Consider the following 19,203-nt stretch of genomic DNA (forward strand, 5'->3'; position numbering starts at 1 on the left):
AGAAGATGAAAGATGACTCTCACTGTACATGTGAGTATTGTCTAGGACATCAGATCAATTATCAAATGCAAGGTCTTTCCTATTTTGTCTCATGGCGTTGAACATATGGACATGACTAATACACTGACTTATATTACGTTCAATGAAGTATTAAGTGAATGCAAAATCCTGCATTTTAATTTCTAATTATAAAAATCCAGAGTAACCCAGAAAAAATAAAACACATGTAATTGAGGTAGGTTTTTGACCTTAAGAATACATTGTTTCCACCACAATTTAAGTTATTTTAAAAAAGAAAACATTGCTTCATGTTTCTGCCCCTGATACTTAATTTGTTTTAAACTACTTGATCAAATGTGACAGTGCTAATTACTGAATTTAGTAAATTCCCTTAGAAATACAAACCTTATTACCTTCCTTTTCCTTTCTAAAGGTAAACTGTAGTGCAATAAAATAATAACAAGTCTAGAAAAATGAAATGGGTTACTTCATCAATTCTCAAGTTAATGCATTTCAAAAATAAGGGAGGCAAGTCACATTCATTTGAAAGTTAATAACCTTATTGTTTTGAAAATAATATCATAAACACATAACAACTTTGGATATGCTTTATTATGCCACAAATTCCCAGGAAATATAAGAAATATTATTTCTGAATGGGACTAATAATTTCACAAATACTAGCGCTCTATTGATAACAGCCAAGTTTTCTAAGGTGGTACACATGTATTTAAGCTATGCTTTCAAAAATCTAAGTATTTTTTATAAATTTAAAGGGATACTGTAGCAGATCCTACTTCACTTTTTAATATTCAGTGTAAAAATCAATAGGTGAACAAATTCGTACTTTAAGGAAGAACTGCATGTGAAAGCTTCGCCTAAGTTCTCAGGTGCTGCATCTGTACTAGGTACCAGTATATAAATATAAGATCATTGTGAGAAATGTTCCCAAGGAACTGAAGAAAAGGAAAAAAACTAAACTAGCTTAGTCTTTAAAAGTATTAATACCTGTATAATTTTAAAAAGAGAAATTGAGTATTCATTTACTTACATACGGATTAAATAGAAAATTCAAAATACTTTTTTTTCCTGAAAAACCAAAGCACTGATATATTTTAAGGCTAGGTACTGACAACATTTTCACAATGTCCAAGGTGTGGATGGGAAACTAGGCAATACAGGTATTCATACCTAACGGCAACTAAAGCGAGATGAGTACCTCACAGCGAGCAACCACTTGACATGTGGGTAGCAAATCACTGTTCCCATGCTGGTTAGTACTCTCCAAAAAGGATGTCCTTATGCAGTACTTCTGCAACTGTATCAAGTTTGGTAATCTAACATTGAACTTGTTGGTAAATATATATGGACATATGAAAACTTCCCCAGATACTGGTTGTTAAATGACCTAAAGGGTGGAAAATGCTGGTAGCTAACATTTTGTTAATTCCAGAGTCTCCAATGGAAGGTAGAGAAGGAAAGGTAATGGCAGCTGTTTCCAAACTTATGCAATGATCAGAATCATCAGATGGTGAGCTTTAACAATTCTGTCCAGGGTCTCAATCTAAGCCTATCTGGAAACTACAGTCAGGAAATTCTTTTTAAGCAACCTAAGTGATTTTGATGATCAGCCAAGACTGAAACTTCTAAAGTGGAAGGTGGTGAGGGTATTTGGGGGATGGGGAGCTGGCAATCTAGACCACTACTGAGAGTTTTAGAATTCAATATATGATCACTTACTCTACATTTTTCCCAATTGTCTCACCTTTCCTATTTTTCTAACAGTGAATAATGAAGGGGCTTGGCAAGTAAAGGAAAAAGAATCAGTGGGGGGCATCCAAAATGCATTTACTATGTTCAAGACACTTATGTATATTAACTGGATAAACAGGTATCATTATACTGTTTGAGATCCAACTATCAGGCAGACATTTCTTAATATTAATGTTATTTTAAAGGAGTGAGTTTCCTTACTCAATAAGACAATATAATATAAAACAACTCTAAACACTAATGGTAATTAATATAAAAGAAAATGTGTACAATTCTTCAAAAACAATTTTTTAAAAAATCCAATGTTAGGAAGAAAATCCCTTAAATTTGAGGTAGGGCAATTCTTTCACAAGAACAACTATGTCAGTGTTACTCTCAAAATTAGAAATTAAGCAAAGTATTTCAGTACTAGTTCTGTTTATATACTTTTTTGTAATGTAAGTAAAAACGTTTTTAAGTGTGGATAAATATTGTGGTTTTGATTTTATTGCATAAAATTAAAAATGTGAATTTTTTTCCTTATACACTAAAATCATTCTTTTTCTCTGGGCTTGATGAATAAAACAACTTTTTAAATATCCCATGTTCACTTATAAACCTAAAAAAGGCAGTACCTACATAAGAAATTTTATATTAAAATTACAAATGTACGTTCTTCAAAAGTTAAAGTGATTTCAATTTTTTCAATATTCAAATACAAAATAGTACATTTTAATTTACTATAGCACAATTCAAGTATTCTCTTAAATTTTGTATTTAGCCAACTAGTACATGATATTAAGTGACTTTTTATAATAGCTTTCCTTTTTAAAGATGGCTGTTTTACAAAATAGTGCAACTCTTATGATTCTAAATTGCTTAGATTAAGTTGAAAGAACAAATGACAGCAGACAAAAACTTTTATGAGTAAATCATAACTATTCATAAAAGGTTGCACATTTTAGTAATAAGGCATTTGCAGGTAACTCCCAAAAGTATTTGAATTCATGTAAACAAAGACTATGTATATTCCTTTAGGAAGAAAATGCACTACCATAGGTAAAATATATTCAAATGGTTGTGACTTTAAACCATATATTATTTGAATACCACACAAAACCAAAGAGGCATAACCTATCATTTTAAAAACTGAAAGATATTACTTATTTGTGAAATAAAAAGTAGATACTTTTGAAACTAATAATGAAAAAGAAATGTTTTCAAAATAAACATCCACTGTTTTCTAGAAATAAATATACATACTTAATGTATTGCAGCACAGGAATATTGCCCTAGCATTAATCATAACATTCAATCAGTAGTTTTAAAATTTTTTTTCCCATACTGAACCTTGAATCTTCTACCTTGTTAGCTGCCCAACTACTTTCAAAAGAGTTTTATTCTCTTGCTTTAGTTGTTCGTTTTCATCTTCTATGTCATCTAGGTCCTTAAGGAAACAAAAAGAAAAGTAGTATGTGAGTTTTTAAAATACTTTAAACTTTATTAACACACTTCAAAAAATACACATTCAGAGTTAATTCATGCAAGCAATTAATTTAGAAATGAGGGCACGTTCTGAAAACAAGTTTAGATAGAATATATCCTCCTAAAGTGAGCGAGCATCCACTACTCACCTCCTTCTCATTGTTACCATGGTTACATGAGCCAATTCTTGCCAGATCTTTCAGTTTCTCAAGAGAAGCCAGAAATCAGAATTCTTTGTGAATCTTCTAATTTTTAATCATTATGACTTAATATTTTATTTAGAAAGAAATTTCCCCTTTCCCAAAACTATAGATATGGGGGCTATAAGATGGTGAGGGACACAGATTGTAACCTTCTGCCAAATTAGAAATCAAAAAGATTCTGGTACAGGTTCTGGATAAACTCCTACCATCTTGTGTAATCTTCCATAAGTGTGTATACTGTGGGGTAAGAATCTGAGGAGCTGATAAAAAATTGAGGTGTACCGAAAAGGAGATCTGGAGCATATAGAATTGATCTAGTTCAATTTATATGTTAGGCTTCTCTGTGACATTTTAAGTAAAAGGCTTTAGAGCTTTAAAAAAATTGAAAGCCACTAAACTAGATAATCACTCTCCAACTTTAAAGTTACGCGATTCTAGCTCTATAGTCCCTCTTTAATCCTAGTGCCTTATATACAATTATTTGGTAAGTATGAAGACCAGCTACTCTAAGTTTTAGAAGAAACACCATTTCAAGGAAGACTATTTACTGATAGTTGAAAAGCAGACATTTATGGATTTATCCTTGCCATTCAAAATACTAAAAACCAGAGCAATCAATATAGTATGTGTGTTATTGGATACCAGCATTCTGATATTTAGTGTACTGTCTTTGGACAATTAGGTACATGATTTAAAAATGTACAAAAACAGAATTTGCATTTACTCACAAATTACATGAATGATGTTGAAAAACTAATCTGTTGAAAACAATCAAGACGCATGATTCCTAAAATTACTACAACTAAGATTTACCTAAGTTTTGGAATTAAATAGAAGAATACATTATGTATCATTACTGTATTATAAGTTCTGTAGGCACAGGTGTTTTATTATTCTCTTTAATGGACACAGTGCCAAAGCAATGCCAATACTTTATCTATACCATAAATATTTGTAGATTTTATTAAATCATAGTCAAGAACCAAAAGATAATGTCTGTGTTCTGAACGAAGATGAAAGAATTTATTTCGATTAGGATTCTCAAATACCTGAGGTCAAATACACGCTCAGCTGATGACTATGTGATTACTATGTATGACCTTGAGCAAGTTAAACTCTGAGTTTCAGTGTCCTCATCTCTAACCTGTAGTTAATGCCCTACATCTTTCTTATTCTACACATAATGAAAACTCTATTTTCTATTCTTTCACAGAGTTGATATTGAGTTAGAAATCTGTTCGTTTTTTCCCTGAAGCAAACATTTCCTTCCTCTGTCTTATCTAAAGTCAAGTCTTCTAAAAAGCAAAGCTGTGGAATCTCTTCTCATCACCATTACTTAAATATGGTCTAGCATTATTAGGATCTGCTTAAGGAGGCAGTAAATTCAAGGACTATAAGCAGAAAAAAAAGAAAAGGCTACAAATAATTAGAGAGACCTTGGAAGAGGTTAAGGATGCATATGTACAACTGAAGAAAAATAAGTGATTAAAAAACACACACAAAGAAATGTGGAATTTCTTATGGCAGAAAGTAGTTCTTTCACTGAGGAAACTTGGTGCCTTTTGTGTGTAGTGATGACCAAGCTGCCTCTCACCTCCAGAGTAAGGTGCAAAGTAAATCCATTCCTCAGTCTATCTCCATAAGAATAATATTAAGTGAAGACAACTGATAACTGGATGAAAGAAATCAATATACAAAATGAAATGATAGTTCTTACTACCACAAATTACTAACTCATTAACAAAAAAAATGAACTAAATAATGAACTTAAATAATTTCTTCATGTTTGTATTTTCATTCGATCAGGAAAAAAAAAGGAAACCATGAAATTGAAATGTGTAAATACTCACTCTATTTAACAAGTCAATTTCTTCTTTGAGTTTTCCGATCATTTCCTCTTTATCTTGCATCAGCCTCACAAGTCTTAAGTTTTCTTGCCTTTCCCTTAATACTTCCTGGTAAATATAATTACAAAGTTTATTAAGTGGGAAGTAATTGGTGGTCTTATAATCTTTAGTGGCATATATCTGCCAAATTTGGTGAAATATCTTAGATATATGAAGGTTTCCAATGAATTTTCTTATGTCACTTGATAAGGGAAGGAAAAATCCATCCCAGAAAAGAACCAGAGTTTGAGAGGAATATGGGAGTTCTAAGGTATGTTTCTGATCAACTCTATGTTTATACAAGTGTTTAACAAATACTAATATTCCATGGAGTCCCCTCCTTAGCTTATCACCACCATTAATCATAAAATATTTTTAATGGATAATCTAAGGATACTCTAACTTATTAAAAACACAAAGTTTAAGAATGTACTTTGGTGCACACCTGAAATATAATACTGTATGTCAACTGTAATTGAAAAATAAATTAATTTTTAAAATAAATAAACAAATAAATAATTTTTTTTACAAAAAAGGAGATAGCTCTATGGAAAAATCTAAGCAGAAAAATAATGGCTCTCAGTTTTATTTCCAGCTCTGCTAATTAAATGACAGTGGATAAAACAAAGGAAATGAAATAGATTGCTGGTTTTCTAGGTTTTTTGTTTTTTTAAATGATGCAATACTTTTTTCAAAGAAATCTTATTTTGAATCCAGAGATTTGGCCTGGGTCAGCCACCTCAGGGGCAAAAAGAGAAGCAGAACTGAAAGGGTCTTGTCCAGAACTAGGCTTCTTTCTGGCCAACCCTCAGAGAAAGCAGCCAGCTGGCTTCATTAATCAACTGCTGCCAACTAGCAAGTCAATCCAAACCCATGTGGAACTTCAAAAAGTTTTTCTGGAGAATCCCCTTGAAACCTACTGAACTATGTATTCCTTAAAGTTTTTAATTTAGAACTATAGAAACTAGTTTGAAAGCTCAGATCAGAGCTAAAAGTAATGATGTTATAAAAAGAAACAACTTTAAAAATTAAATCTCTACTAAAAACAATCTTTATATCAAGGTAATAATTTCAATTAAACAAAACAAAACATACTTTCAACAATCAGCAAGTAATTCAGTACCATTATCAATTTTAGAGGCTGAATGTCTACAGAACAAACCTGAGGAATTTATGCCAATATCCATTCGAGCTGTTCTAAAAGATGCTACTAAATAGGTTTATTCTTAAAATGGTTTTCAAACATGATCTGTATATTGCACTGTGTTTATTAACCAATGGCACCCCAATAAATTTAATTTAAAAATTAAAATTGTTTCAAACACCAAAGATGGCTCTGGGCTCTAACTCAGAACCCAGAAGAAAGTCTACAAATGACAATTTGTACAGATAAAACACACAGTAGTACATACTGCCAGGACAGACTTCACCCATTTCAAAAGTAAAGACTATTTTCAATATATTAAAGACAGCACATGAAGAATGGAAGTAGCCATTAAATGTTAAAGAATACAGAGAATTGGCTCTACTTCTAAAGGTTTTAACATCAACAGAACTGGATACAGAAAAACATTAAGGAAATCAGAAAATGCCTAGCCACTATGCCTCCAGTCAACAGACTTAAGAAAGTGATTCAAAGCTGCTATTTGAATATATATAGAAATACCAATTAACACTAATGATCTCTTCCATTAGTGCCCTCATTCATTTCCCTTTTTTTGGCACTGTCTCTCCCCTACAAATTTCAATTTATTTTCTCTCTCAGCTTCTATGTAAGTAAAAAAAGGAATCCAAACAGTATATTAATTCTATCAATCATAAATAATTTATAATTCATACCTTTTCAAGATCTTCAATTTTCTTTTCCAATGTGCTACTTGAGACCAAATTACCTGAAGTATTTGCATCCCTATTGTATCTGCTGAACCCACTTCTATCTGTTCGGGGATATCTACTTGAGATTTCTTCTTCAGAGGCAGTAGTTGTGCTATGGAAATAATGCATATATACTTAAGATACTCAGCAAAAAGAACACCAAAAATATTTTCTATTAGTCGTAAACAATTACCGTTCCCCTGAGGACACACGATTTTAGTAATCAACTTACTCGTAACTATAGAAGTTAATTATTCCAACACAATAAAAAATATTTCATTCAACACAATGAAAAACACTTGTTAATTCTTTGACCAATATCTACTGGGTAGCTGCTAAGTACCAGACACTGTTCTGGGTACTAAAAATGTAAAAGCAAACATAAACATGGACTCTGCCCTTCAACTTAACAGAGGCTATAACCGATGATAACAAAGTAACACAATCACAATAAGGTAAGTGTAGAGTAATATGACAGGGACCTAATATAGGTCCCTTCCCTTTTCTTTTTCTTTTTTTAAAAAAAAATTCCAACCCATCATGGACGAATACTTTTGTAAGATCATATAAAAATGAGTTATTAAAAAATAAAAAAAGGCTAAACAAAATACAAGTCCAAATGTTTTATTAGATTCAGACCCATAAAATACTATTTCAATACTATAATTAGAATAAACAGAAAAAAAGAATTACATAAAATTGCATAATTTTCACTGAAAGTATGCACATAGGCCATAACAGGCTATCACACTAAAGTCATCTCTGAAGGCTTGACTGGACTGGAGAATTGCCTCTAAGATAACTCACACATCTGAAGGTAAAAAGCCTCAGTCTCTCACTGGCTGCTGGCCAGAAGCCTCACTCACTCCCTCAGTATATGGGCCTCTGCACTGGGCTGTTCACCATATGGGAGCTGTTTTCCAGAAACAAAGTTGCATAGCAACCAAGACAGAAGCTGCAGTATCTGTTTTGCCCTGATCTCAGAAATGGCATACTATCACATCAACCTGTGTTGCAATGTGAAAGGGGATTACATACAAGGTATAAATACCAGGAGGTAGGACTTCTTGAGGGATCTCGTTAATTTACCTATACTAGGTTGGACCAATGATTATACTGCTCACAAGGGATAAGATATATCTAAACTAGAATGTTTTGTTTAAATAGCACTCATAACAGGAAAACTAGTTTCACAGATGTATGTTGACAGGAATAGATTTTAAAGCAATTTCAGCAAGGTCAGGATATTCATTTTCAACTTTTATCGCAAATAAAGAACATGATGATTTTCAAAATGTCTTTAATCCTTCACTGGTAGTCAGTTACAATCATTTATCCATCAAAATTATAGTTAAATCTAAAATAGCTTTTGATTTTCAGAAAATGGATTACTGCTCTATTAATTCCTTATACATTGGTTTTCTTTTGATAGAAAATAAAATTCAAAGTGTATCTTAGCAAATTTTCAAGGTATTTGATTATAACATCATGCAAGTGTGCAATACTAAAATCACTACTAACTTTCATGATAACTGTTACTGCATTGTGAGATTCACCATAATTTGTAAAACTTTCCCCCCAAATTTCTACATGTTTTTGTCCTCTGGTTTTATATAACATTGAAAACATTTTACATTCCTCCCTTGCATGGTAGAACACCACCATTAAAAAAAAACTATCAGAGAAATAAGTCTAACTCACATATTTAAAAAGCTGGAGACCAAACTGGTTTCTTAGCTTGCAGAAATACCGAGTTCATCCCGAAGTTCAAATACTTTTGTCTGAAAATTTCCCTTGGGAAATTACTGTTTACTTCAGCATACAGTTAACAGCTCATTGGTTCAGCTTCCAAATTATCTTTTTTTTTTTTTTTTTTTGGGAAAATGGGTTGACTTTATTATTTAGTTGTGCATTTTTTAGTAGTTCACTTTTTTTTTTGTATTTTTTCTGTTCCCACTGTCTCCCTTATATCCTCTTCCACTTACCCCTTCCCCACTCCACCCCCTGCCTACTAGCAATCATCACATTGCTGTCCTTGTCCATGAATTTTTTTCCTGTTTGCTCAGTCCCTCCACCCCCTAACCCCGTCCCTCAGAGCTGTCAGCCTGATCTCTATCTATGAGTCTGTCTCTGTTTTGCTTGTTAGTTCAGTATGTTCATTAGATTCCACATGAGTGAAATCACAATTTTTTTTCTGACTGGCTTATTTCACTTAGCATAATGTTCTCCAGGTCCACAAATACTGCTGCAAAGGTAAAATATTCTTTTTTTTTTTATGGCTGAGTAGCATTCCATTGTGTAAATGTCCCATAGTTGTTTTATCCACTCATCTACCTACCGGTGGACACGTGGGTTGCTTCCAAACCTTGGCAATTGTATATTATGCTGCAATGAACAAGGGGGTGCATATATCCTTTTGAATTAGTATCTTGGGTTTCTTCGGATAAATCCTCAGAAGTGGAACTGCTGGGTTGTAGGGCAGTCCCATTTTTAATTTTTTAAGGTTATATCCATACTGCTTTCCACAGTGGCTGCACTAGTCTGCCTTCCCACCAACACTGCAGATGGATTCCCTTTTCTCCACATCCTCACCAGCCGTGTTGTTTGCTTATTTACTAATGATAACCATTCTGACTGGTATGAGGTAATGTCTTACTGTGGTTTTAATTTTCATTTTTCTGATAAATAGTGATGTTGAGCATCTTTTCATGTTTATTGGTCACCTGTATGTCCTTTTTGGAGAACTGTCTATTCAGGTCCTTTGTCCATTTTTAAATTGGATTTTGTGTGTGTGTGTGTGTGTGTCTTGAGTTTTATAAGTTCTTTATAAATTTTGGGTATTAACCCCTTATCAAGATGTGTTGGCGAATATGTTCTCCCATTCTGCGGGTTGTCTTTTCATTTTGTTGATGGTTTCCTTTGCTGTGCAAAACCTTTTTATTTTGACCTAGTTCCATTTGTTTATTTTTTCAAATTATCATTTACTTTTTATTAACCTCAAATTTAATGCATTATGTTTAAGTAATTCACACTTTCAGTGAACCACTGTTAATTAGCTGATATAACAAGCACAATGTTTAGTTCGGCTGAGATATCAAGACTTTATCAAAGGAAGAAGCAGGACATTAATTTTCATCATGGCACAAGTTAGTGTGTTCTCCCTAGCACTGTCTCTATACAATCAGAACATACATCTACAAAAGCAAGCAAAAGTCCAAACCATATTTGACTTGTTAACTCTTTGAAGTTTTATACTTTTTAAGGGCATGTATACTTGCTAGCAAGGAAGTTAAAAAATAAATTTTCTCCGTATCACTGTCATGTTAGCAAAAATCATTGTGTTCATCAAATTTTAACAAAAATCCCTTTGCTATCTTATTTGTCAAAGAATTGGTTTTCTGTATCTCTAAACTACCCCTAAATATATCAAGCTATGGTGTTGCTGGAAAGTATTACATGAACTACCTTCTTCGCTATAGATTCACCCAACATCTCCAACTTAGTCTTGTCATTTGTTTGTAGTTTCTAAATGTTAGCAACTTGAAGTTAGACTTTGAAAGAAATTCACATTATCATTTAGTCACCTTATGCCCTCTCCCTGCCAGCAATCACCACACTGCTGTCCATGTCCATGAGTCCTTTCTCCTTCTTGCTCAATCTCTCTATAGGAATTTGTTTCTAATAAAATTTTTTTAAAAAGAAATTCACAAAGCACTAATGATCACATGAAATCCTGAGGATCTGCTTCTGTCAGCTTTTTAACTGTAATATTCTTTCTTTCAGATAATGTATTTGTGCCCGTGAATGTCATGCCTATTATAAAAGCAACTTAAATTTTGATGGTTTTATTGTTTAAGTACGTAACTGCCAATAACCCACATAGTTTTAGCATTGCCCCATCAACTATGGCTAAAAATTGAACTCAAAATAGGAGGGATAATGCTTCTCAACAAAACCAGTACAAACTTTTGTTCAATATTTCTTTGAAATTACTTCCATCATCATCAATCACTTGGTTCACTATTACTGTCATATTAAAAAAAGGGATACTTTTACTTAACAAAAAAAGTCTGTTAAAGCTTGTTTGTTTTATCTTAAATAAATTAGGATAAAAAAATATAAATTTACTCCCTGTGTTTAGGAAATAATACTAACAAAAGCAGAAATTGAAAATAAAATATTTTTACTTTTTTTTGCTTGTATTATTTATTTTAAAATTATTTTAATCATGGAACAAGAGTAAGTCTAATTAAATTCAACACAAGATTTTTAAAGTGAATAAATCTTTACATTTTCTTCAATTCCTAATCATTTTGGGTTACAAATGACTAATACAAAAATAACATATGTACAGCAGAATACACATTCTTCTCAATCTCACATGGTACATTTACCAAGAGCGACCATCTTCTGGGCCATAAAACACATCTTCACAAATTTAAAAGAATATAAATCATACAATGTCTGCTCGGAGGCCATAATAAGATTAAACCAGAAATCAGTAACAGAAAGATAACTGCAAAATGTTAAGACAACATGAAGAATAAACAACACTTCTAAAGTACATGTAGATCAAAGAAGAATCTCAAGAGAAATTTTAAAATATTTTGAACTAAATGAAAATAAACACACAAATTAACATTTGTGAGATGCAGTGAAAGCAGTAGTTAGAGGAAAATTCACAGCACAGAATGCATGTATTAGAAAAGAAGAAGAAAGATATAAAATCAATACTTAGTTTCTACCTTTGGAAACTAGAAAAGGAAGAGCAAATTAAATCCAAATTAAGCAGAAAAAAAATGAAATAATAATTAGAGCATAAATCAATGAAATTGAAAATAGGAAACCAATATACAGAAAAATCAATGAAATCCAAAGGTATTTCTTTGTAAAGATGAAGAAAATCAATAGGTCCCCACCCAGGCTAAATAAGAAAAAGAGAGGACACGGATTTCAACTACATGGCACAGTAGAGCAGCAAAACTATGGAGATAGTAAAAAGATCAATAGTTGCCAGGGGCTGGAGGATAAGTAATTGATGGGTGGACGTGAGGGGGGAGGAATAAATAGGTGGAGCACAGAGGATTTTTAAGGCAGTGAAACTACTCTGTATGATGCTAAAATGATGGATACATGTCATTATACATTTGTCTAATTGTATAGACTGTACAATACCAAGAGTGAACCGTAATGTAATCTATGGACTCTGGGTGATGATATAGCAAAGTAAGACCATCAATTGTAAAACACATGCCTCTCTGTTGAGGAATGTTGATAATGGCAGAGGCTATGCATGTGTGGGGGCAAGGGGTATGTGGGAAATCTTTATACCTTCCCCTCAATTTTGCTGTGAACCTTAAACTGCTCTAAAAATTAAATCTTAAAAACTGCACATGCGCCATAGCAAGTGGACTAGTCAATATCTCGTCCAGAAAGAATCCACTGATCATCCAGTTGGATGTGATGATGGCAATATCAAAATACAATTCAAGCTTCTAAATGTTTACTTTTGAGTTTTTATCTAGTTATGGATTGGTAATAACTAATAGTTCAAGGACCACACATAGAGAAGTGATGCTAGAGAATGTTTAAACTCAGAAGAGAAATAAGAATGTACAAATATCTAGAAACAAAGATATTTGTTTGAGAATATCTTTGAGATATGTGGCCCATTTAAGAAACAGAAGTTATATGATATGACACTGGAAAATTAAGCAGGAAACCTGAAACATTTTATTAAACCAACTGAGCTAACCAGCCACCCGCAAAAGGCATTTTATTAAAGAATTTAAACTGACGGTCTCGAAAATTTATTCATTACATATCCATGTTGTGCATGTTTATCTATTCTTACAATATGATTTACAATATAACCATATTACATATAGCTATGTTATATAATATATACATTATTATACAAATATATGTAATAGACACATAAATCAATGATTTATACTATATTATTATTAAAATAATAAATATCTGCATCACAAAATAGAACATAAAAAGATGAAAAGAATTTAAGATTCGTTCTAATTATTTGTGGCACAAAATTTCTGTTTTCACAAAAAGTTGACTATAACATTTTGGTTTTAATTTTTATTGATTTTAGAGAGAAAAGAAGGAAAAGAGATAGAAGGGAGCTGGGTGGGGGGGAGAACAAGCATGCACATATCAATTTTGTTCTTGCACTTATTCATGCACTCATTAATTAATTCTTGCATGTGTCCTGTCTGGGGAATGCAACATGCAACATGCAACTTTGAAGTATCAGGTCAACAATCTAACCAACTCAACTACCCAGCCAGGACTTGACTATAACATTTCTAATGAAAGTATAACTGAATCTGTTTCATCATTTTTTTAGGATCTTATTTGAATACTTCGTCACAGAGATTCAGAGCTAGTTCTAAGATGAATTTGTTTTTTGGTTTTTTTTTTAATCCTCACCCAAGGACATTTTTCCACTGCTTTTAGAAAAAGAACTAGGGAGAAAGGAAGGCAGAGAGAGAAACAATACGAGAGAGAAGCATCGACTGGTTGCCTTCCCATATGCCCCCGGACTGAGGACCAAACCCCAACCCAGGAATATGTCCTGACCAGGCAGAGAACCCACACCTTTAGGTTATGAGATAACATTCCAACCAACTGAAACCACACTGGCCAGGGCTACATATTTGATTTTTATGGCTATGCTAGCACAAAGTGATGCCTTACAATAAAAATTTAATTTTTTTCAAGTTTCACTAAGAATTCCAACACAAGCATAAAGATTTTTTGGTAATTTTTAATAACAGATCTGATTTTGTGTATTTTGCCAGCTGCACAACCACATGTTCATCTTTGCCCTTATAATACTTAGAAACTCAAAATTCTCCTTAAATTCCCACCCCCCCACCAGCTTTCTAATTTTCTGAGTATTAAATTAGATAATTCATAAATCCATTTAAACATTCAAATGACAGTACTGTGCAACATTCAGAAAGTGAACAAAGCATGCTTCCTTCAGGATACCTCCTGGACCAAAAAACCATTTTACACATACAGCAAGGGTAATGAGTAAATAATTGGTACACAGTACTGGCTATTGAGTATACATGTCTTAGTATTTTTTAGATTACATGGTAAATATAAATAGAAATTTTACACATTATAAATGTGTTTATAAATAGAAGTTTTATACATTATCTTGTACATCATCCTACCTTGAAGACTAGTGCAGATACTATTTAAAGGTCAGAGAAAGCCATTAAAGCAAGAAAAATGACAATCATTTTAACCAAATGCACTGGAGATGCACCAACTGGAGACAGGGAGGCCAATTTGGAGGCTACCATATCATCTGCGTAAGAGATGATGGTGTCCAAGGTTGGCGTGTTGGCACTGGAGATACACAGGAGATAAACTCAACAGATCTTGGTAAATGACTAGGTGTTATGTGAAGTAGTGAAAAAAGGGGGGTCATAACCCATGTCCATATTTCTGGCTTGAGCAAGAGTGGATTTGGATACCAACTAATGAAATCCACCAAGTTTCACAAGTTTACTTTTGCACATGCTGAGTTTAGGATACCTCTATGATATCTAAAAGTAGGTATTTAAAAGTTGTTGGTTATACAGGAATAGAGTTAATGATTTTAAACTATCAGCATATTTATAGGTAGCAACTGAAGTCACTGTAGTGAAGGACATTTCTGGCAGAAATACACAAAACAAGAGAACAAATTCATTTTACTTGTTTCCAACAACGTAACTGGCCAACAGTGAACGTATCCTAAATAAATAGTCAAGACTGTATAGAGTTACTTAGCTATAAAAATAGTAAAGTACTTCTAATTAAAAACTGGGAAAAATCTACATGTGTAATACAAGTGGACTCTTCAATAAATTTTGGTACATACATTCAATGGTATGCTCTTGTTATTAAATATAATAATGTAAAAATATAATGAAAATATAATGTATAAAGCTATAAAAAAAAGAATAAGGTCTAAGAGAGTGAGCTAGCACCAACACATAAAAAATGAGTATAGGAAAGGAACAACTACAAATAAGACTGGGAAATGCCAACAAAATGGTAGGAAGAAAATAAGGAGTGTAAAGTATCACTGAAACCACATCATATAAGAGCATTAAAATCATTTTAAATGATCTCTTTTCACTTAAAAAAATAAAGAACCCCATTATATGCATCAACCACAAGATTATTCAAGTAGAAAATAACCATGCTGATAACTGCAGACAAAAACCTACAAATAAGAATATCCCTTAAGAGCACTGTACCTGCTTGACGTACAAGTTTAACACAGTATTTTAAAAAGTTTAACCTATTAACAATTTTTAAAATACTTCATATTAGGCTTGCTGATACATTAGTGATACTATTACACAAATTAAAAACAAGGAATAATTATTATTGAAAAACAAAATTGGTGCTTTACTTCCATTCAGATTAGGTTTGTAAGGAATACTGTCAGACTTGTGATTGTGTCACTTGATTTTATTGCCAAATTTAGCTTTGTTTATTCTAGAAACAGAAATGTTTTTAACCTATTTTGAGGGCCAGATATGTACTGTATAAAATACTGAGAATAAAAGATTGTTTCACTAACTCTGAAAAGTTTGTAACATTCTACCCAGGAACGTTAACACAAACATCTAATATGATCTCAAAGAGAATCCTCGTCTGCCTTTAGCTACAAAAATATTAACTATAACGTTCAGAAAAGGGAAAAGAATAAACAGTAACATTAAAGATAAATACTATCATTCACTGAAAGTACTCCCCTCTGGGAATTTTCACAACTTCTGTAGAAAGACTAGGAGGTGTTGTGGGGGAATGAAACACTGTTCTAAAACTATCATGAGAACAAGACTGGCAGCATTATGAGATTACAGCTTGAGGAATTTTCCACCAAAATAGATATCTGAAAGCTTAGCAATTAGAAGAAATACAAGATTCATGAGTAAAATCCTACTTTTAGAATGAATATCAAATATTTAGAAGTGTTGGAAGAAGCATGAAATTCCTAAATTACAAGTCCATGATTGGCCTTCATATCTTTAATATTTCACTGCCTTCCTCCCCACTATTACTCCTCAAGACAGCCCCTTACTTGGTGCAGGTCTTCTCTCTGTTCTTCTTATAAATGTATGCACAACCCCCGACCCCCCAGCAGACACAGACACAGACACAGACACCCCCGCCCCCCCCGCCCACCGCCTCCAACTAAACATCACAATCAACCCTCGGGATCTTTATTAAAATTGTGATAACATTTACTGTAGGAAACAAAAAATATACATCAGTATCACCAGTAATCCCACCAACTTAGCGATAACTTCCAGTATATTTTACTATTAACATATTAGAAGTTCTTAACATTTGGATCACAGATCTCTTTGAAAATCTGATAAAAAAAAATACACCTCTTCTCCCAGATAAACATTATATTATTTGACATAAAATTTTCAGAGCTCACCAACAGATTTCAAGTTAAGAACACTTTATATATGTTATGTTAGCCTTCGTTTTAATATCATTTTTTTGGTAACATGCTTTCCCTCTCCCAATTTAGCATACAGAGTTAATAATTTTCCTATACACAATTAATGATTTTCTACACCATCAGTTTTATGTCTGCATTGGAAATGTTTATACTAATATTATAGCTTTAAACATATCTCATTAAAAATTTAAGTTTTCCAATTATGATCTATCATACAGGTTCATTACTAGCATATTAAATACACTGAATTACCCTAAAGAGATCAAATATGACAGTTATCTCATCAAATATACCTACTTGGTCAAATTTCACTACTGGAGACCTGGACAAAACAAAGTCAGAAAGAAAACAAAACCTTCTTCCAGATTTAATTCATTGTATTTGTTAAGAAGAGCTAAAATTATACCCTCCTTATTATTGTCTTAACATGCAACTTCAAGACAGCCAAACACAGTACCCTCCACCTCAGAACTATTCAATAAATATTTAACATGAAACATCCATTTTGTTTCTTCGGAAAAATCTAAGCAATATGAAAAATAGGGATCACAAAAATTTACACATGAATGCTCATAACATATTGTTATATATTCTAATATAATAATTCATATTAGCCAAAAGGTAGAAACACCCCAATCCCCAAAAACTGATGAATGATCAAACAAAATGTAGTATGCCCAGGCATACTACAATATGGATAAATCGTAAAAACTATGCTAAATGAAAGAAACCAGATCAAAGGCCAAATATTGTATGATTTAATTTATATAAATTATCCAACACAGGCAAATCAATAGAAGAGAGAAATCAGAGTAATAGTTGCTAAGAGCTGAGAAGGGAGGGGGAAAAGGGGGTTACTGTTAATAGACATGTAGTTTCCCCTTTTGTTGTTAGGGGAGAGGGTAGTTATGGAACCACATGGTAGTGGTGAAGGCTGTACAACACTGTCAATGTACTACATAAACTGGTGAATTGTATATTTTTAAAGGGTTAATTTTCTGATATTTGAATTGCATCTCAGTAAAGTTCTTTTAAAAAAGAATAAATATAGAATAGCATGTTCAGATAAATCGTTGATTTCCAAGGAAATATAATACATAAAATGCACTTACAATAATTATGCCAAATATTAACATAAATTCTTTCATGATTATAAAGATTCTTAGATCCTGTCAAACTTCAAGATCACAAAAACAAAACTTACTGTCTAACACTACAGTGTAACTAAAACGAAGTAAATAGCTGAATAGACTCTGTGAAATCTATGGCCACATATGTAAAAGTTATTTAAAAAAAACACCATGTTAAACAAACAAATTAAAAAAAATCCAGTTACTGGTATCTTACAGTTACTTGAAGTCAAAATAAGCTAAATAAAACTGTAAACCAAATAATCTACATTCTACCCATACCAGGCAAATAAATATTACTATGAGGTAAAGCAACATATGCTGACAAAATAAACCAATTAATAATGTCTGTCTGATCTCACACAAGTCATTAAACTCCACTGTGCCTTGGTTTTCTCATCTGTAAAACGGAGATAATAAAACATTTCCCCCCTGAGATTACTGGAGAACTAACTGAATTAACATACATGGCAAGTACTTCAAATAGTGCCTGGTATATAATAAATACTATAAATCTTAGCTATTCTTTCCAACATATAAAAAAGTTCACAATATACCAGAGAAAAATTCAGTCCACAAAATGTACCATCTCAATTACTTATATATCATTTTGTGACTTTCATGTCCATTTGCAAAATCCATTAATCAGAAGAGCCACAGCTATAAGTATGCATTTGGTAAAATACAGAATATGCTAATATAGACATAAAAGATCTTAAGAAATAGACTTCTTTAAAAAAGGTCATATACAACCCTTAAGGCTGGGAGATACATTTGGTCTTTAGTCTGAAACTTCTTAACCTTTCAAGGATTTGGATGACTTTTTTCGGTTGACCCTGACCTACAAACCAAGAAAGTTTCCTGTGCATAAGTGACTCTCTCAACACATGTGCGAACAAGAACTACTGGTTTTTAAATGGTGGTTATAAAAAAAAACTTCCATTTAGGAAAAAATTAACTTCTGTTACATCTTATATCTTTGTATGAATATTATGTTTCTAAATAAATTATTCACTTTCCAAACTTAAATAGGATCTATTCAATTTCCTATGAATGCACATAAAGAATCAAATGACAAAGGTCTGAAATTTCTCCATATTAGCTCAAAAACAAGAGATCTGACATAATTTAAGATATACAGCATCTTTTAAAAGTGACACTTCTCTTATTTTTAAACACGAAGTATGAAAAGGAAGATTATCTGAAATTAGACGGGAAGTTCTTCTAACACCACATGTGGATAGCTGTGGTTCGCAATGAGGTAAGCTGTGAGATGTTTGAAGTGTGTGTTTTGTGTATTTCTTTGTGGCTCAGTTGAGCTAGATGCCATTTTCTGGGTGGCCCTACTGTTTCTCATGAACAAA

At 32.5% G+C, this 19,203-nt stretch overlaps 1 protein-coding gene across 1 annotated transcript in view; it reads right to left on the bottom strand.

Annotated features, from left to right (window-relative positions):
• Positions 1-322: 322 nt before the first annotated feature.
• The window catches only part of PAWR (pro-apoptotic WT1 regulator), a 116,766-nt gene continuing 97,885 nt past the window's right edge, over positions 323-19,203 (bottom strand). Inside the window, exons 5-7 of the mRNA XM_054580148.1 lie at positions 7,166-7,313; positions 5,291-5,395; positions 323-3,199 (exon numbers count right to left, since the gene is read on the bottom strand). Of these exons, the coding sequence (XP_054436123.1) occupies positions 3,113-3,199; positions 5,291-5,395; positions 7,166-7,313 (340 nt within the window). The 3' untranslated portion in view covers positions 323-3,112. The remainder of the gene's footprint in view (positions 3,200-5,290; positions 5,396-7,165; positions 7,314-19,203) is intronic.

This window comes from Pteronotus mesoamericanus, unplaced genomic scaffold, assembly GCF_021234165.1.
Source record: "Pteronotus mesoamericanus isolate MK-2021 breed Mesoamerican mustached bat unplaced genomic scaffold, CSHL_Meso_final contig_56, whole genome shotgun sequence".
Lineage (NCBI taxonomy): Eukaryota > Metazoa > Chordata > Mammalia > Chiroptera > Mormoopidae > Pteronotus > Pteronotus mesoamericanus.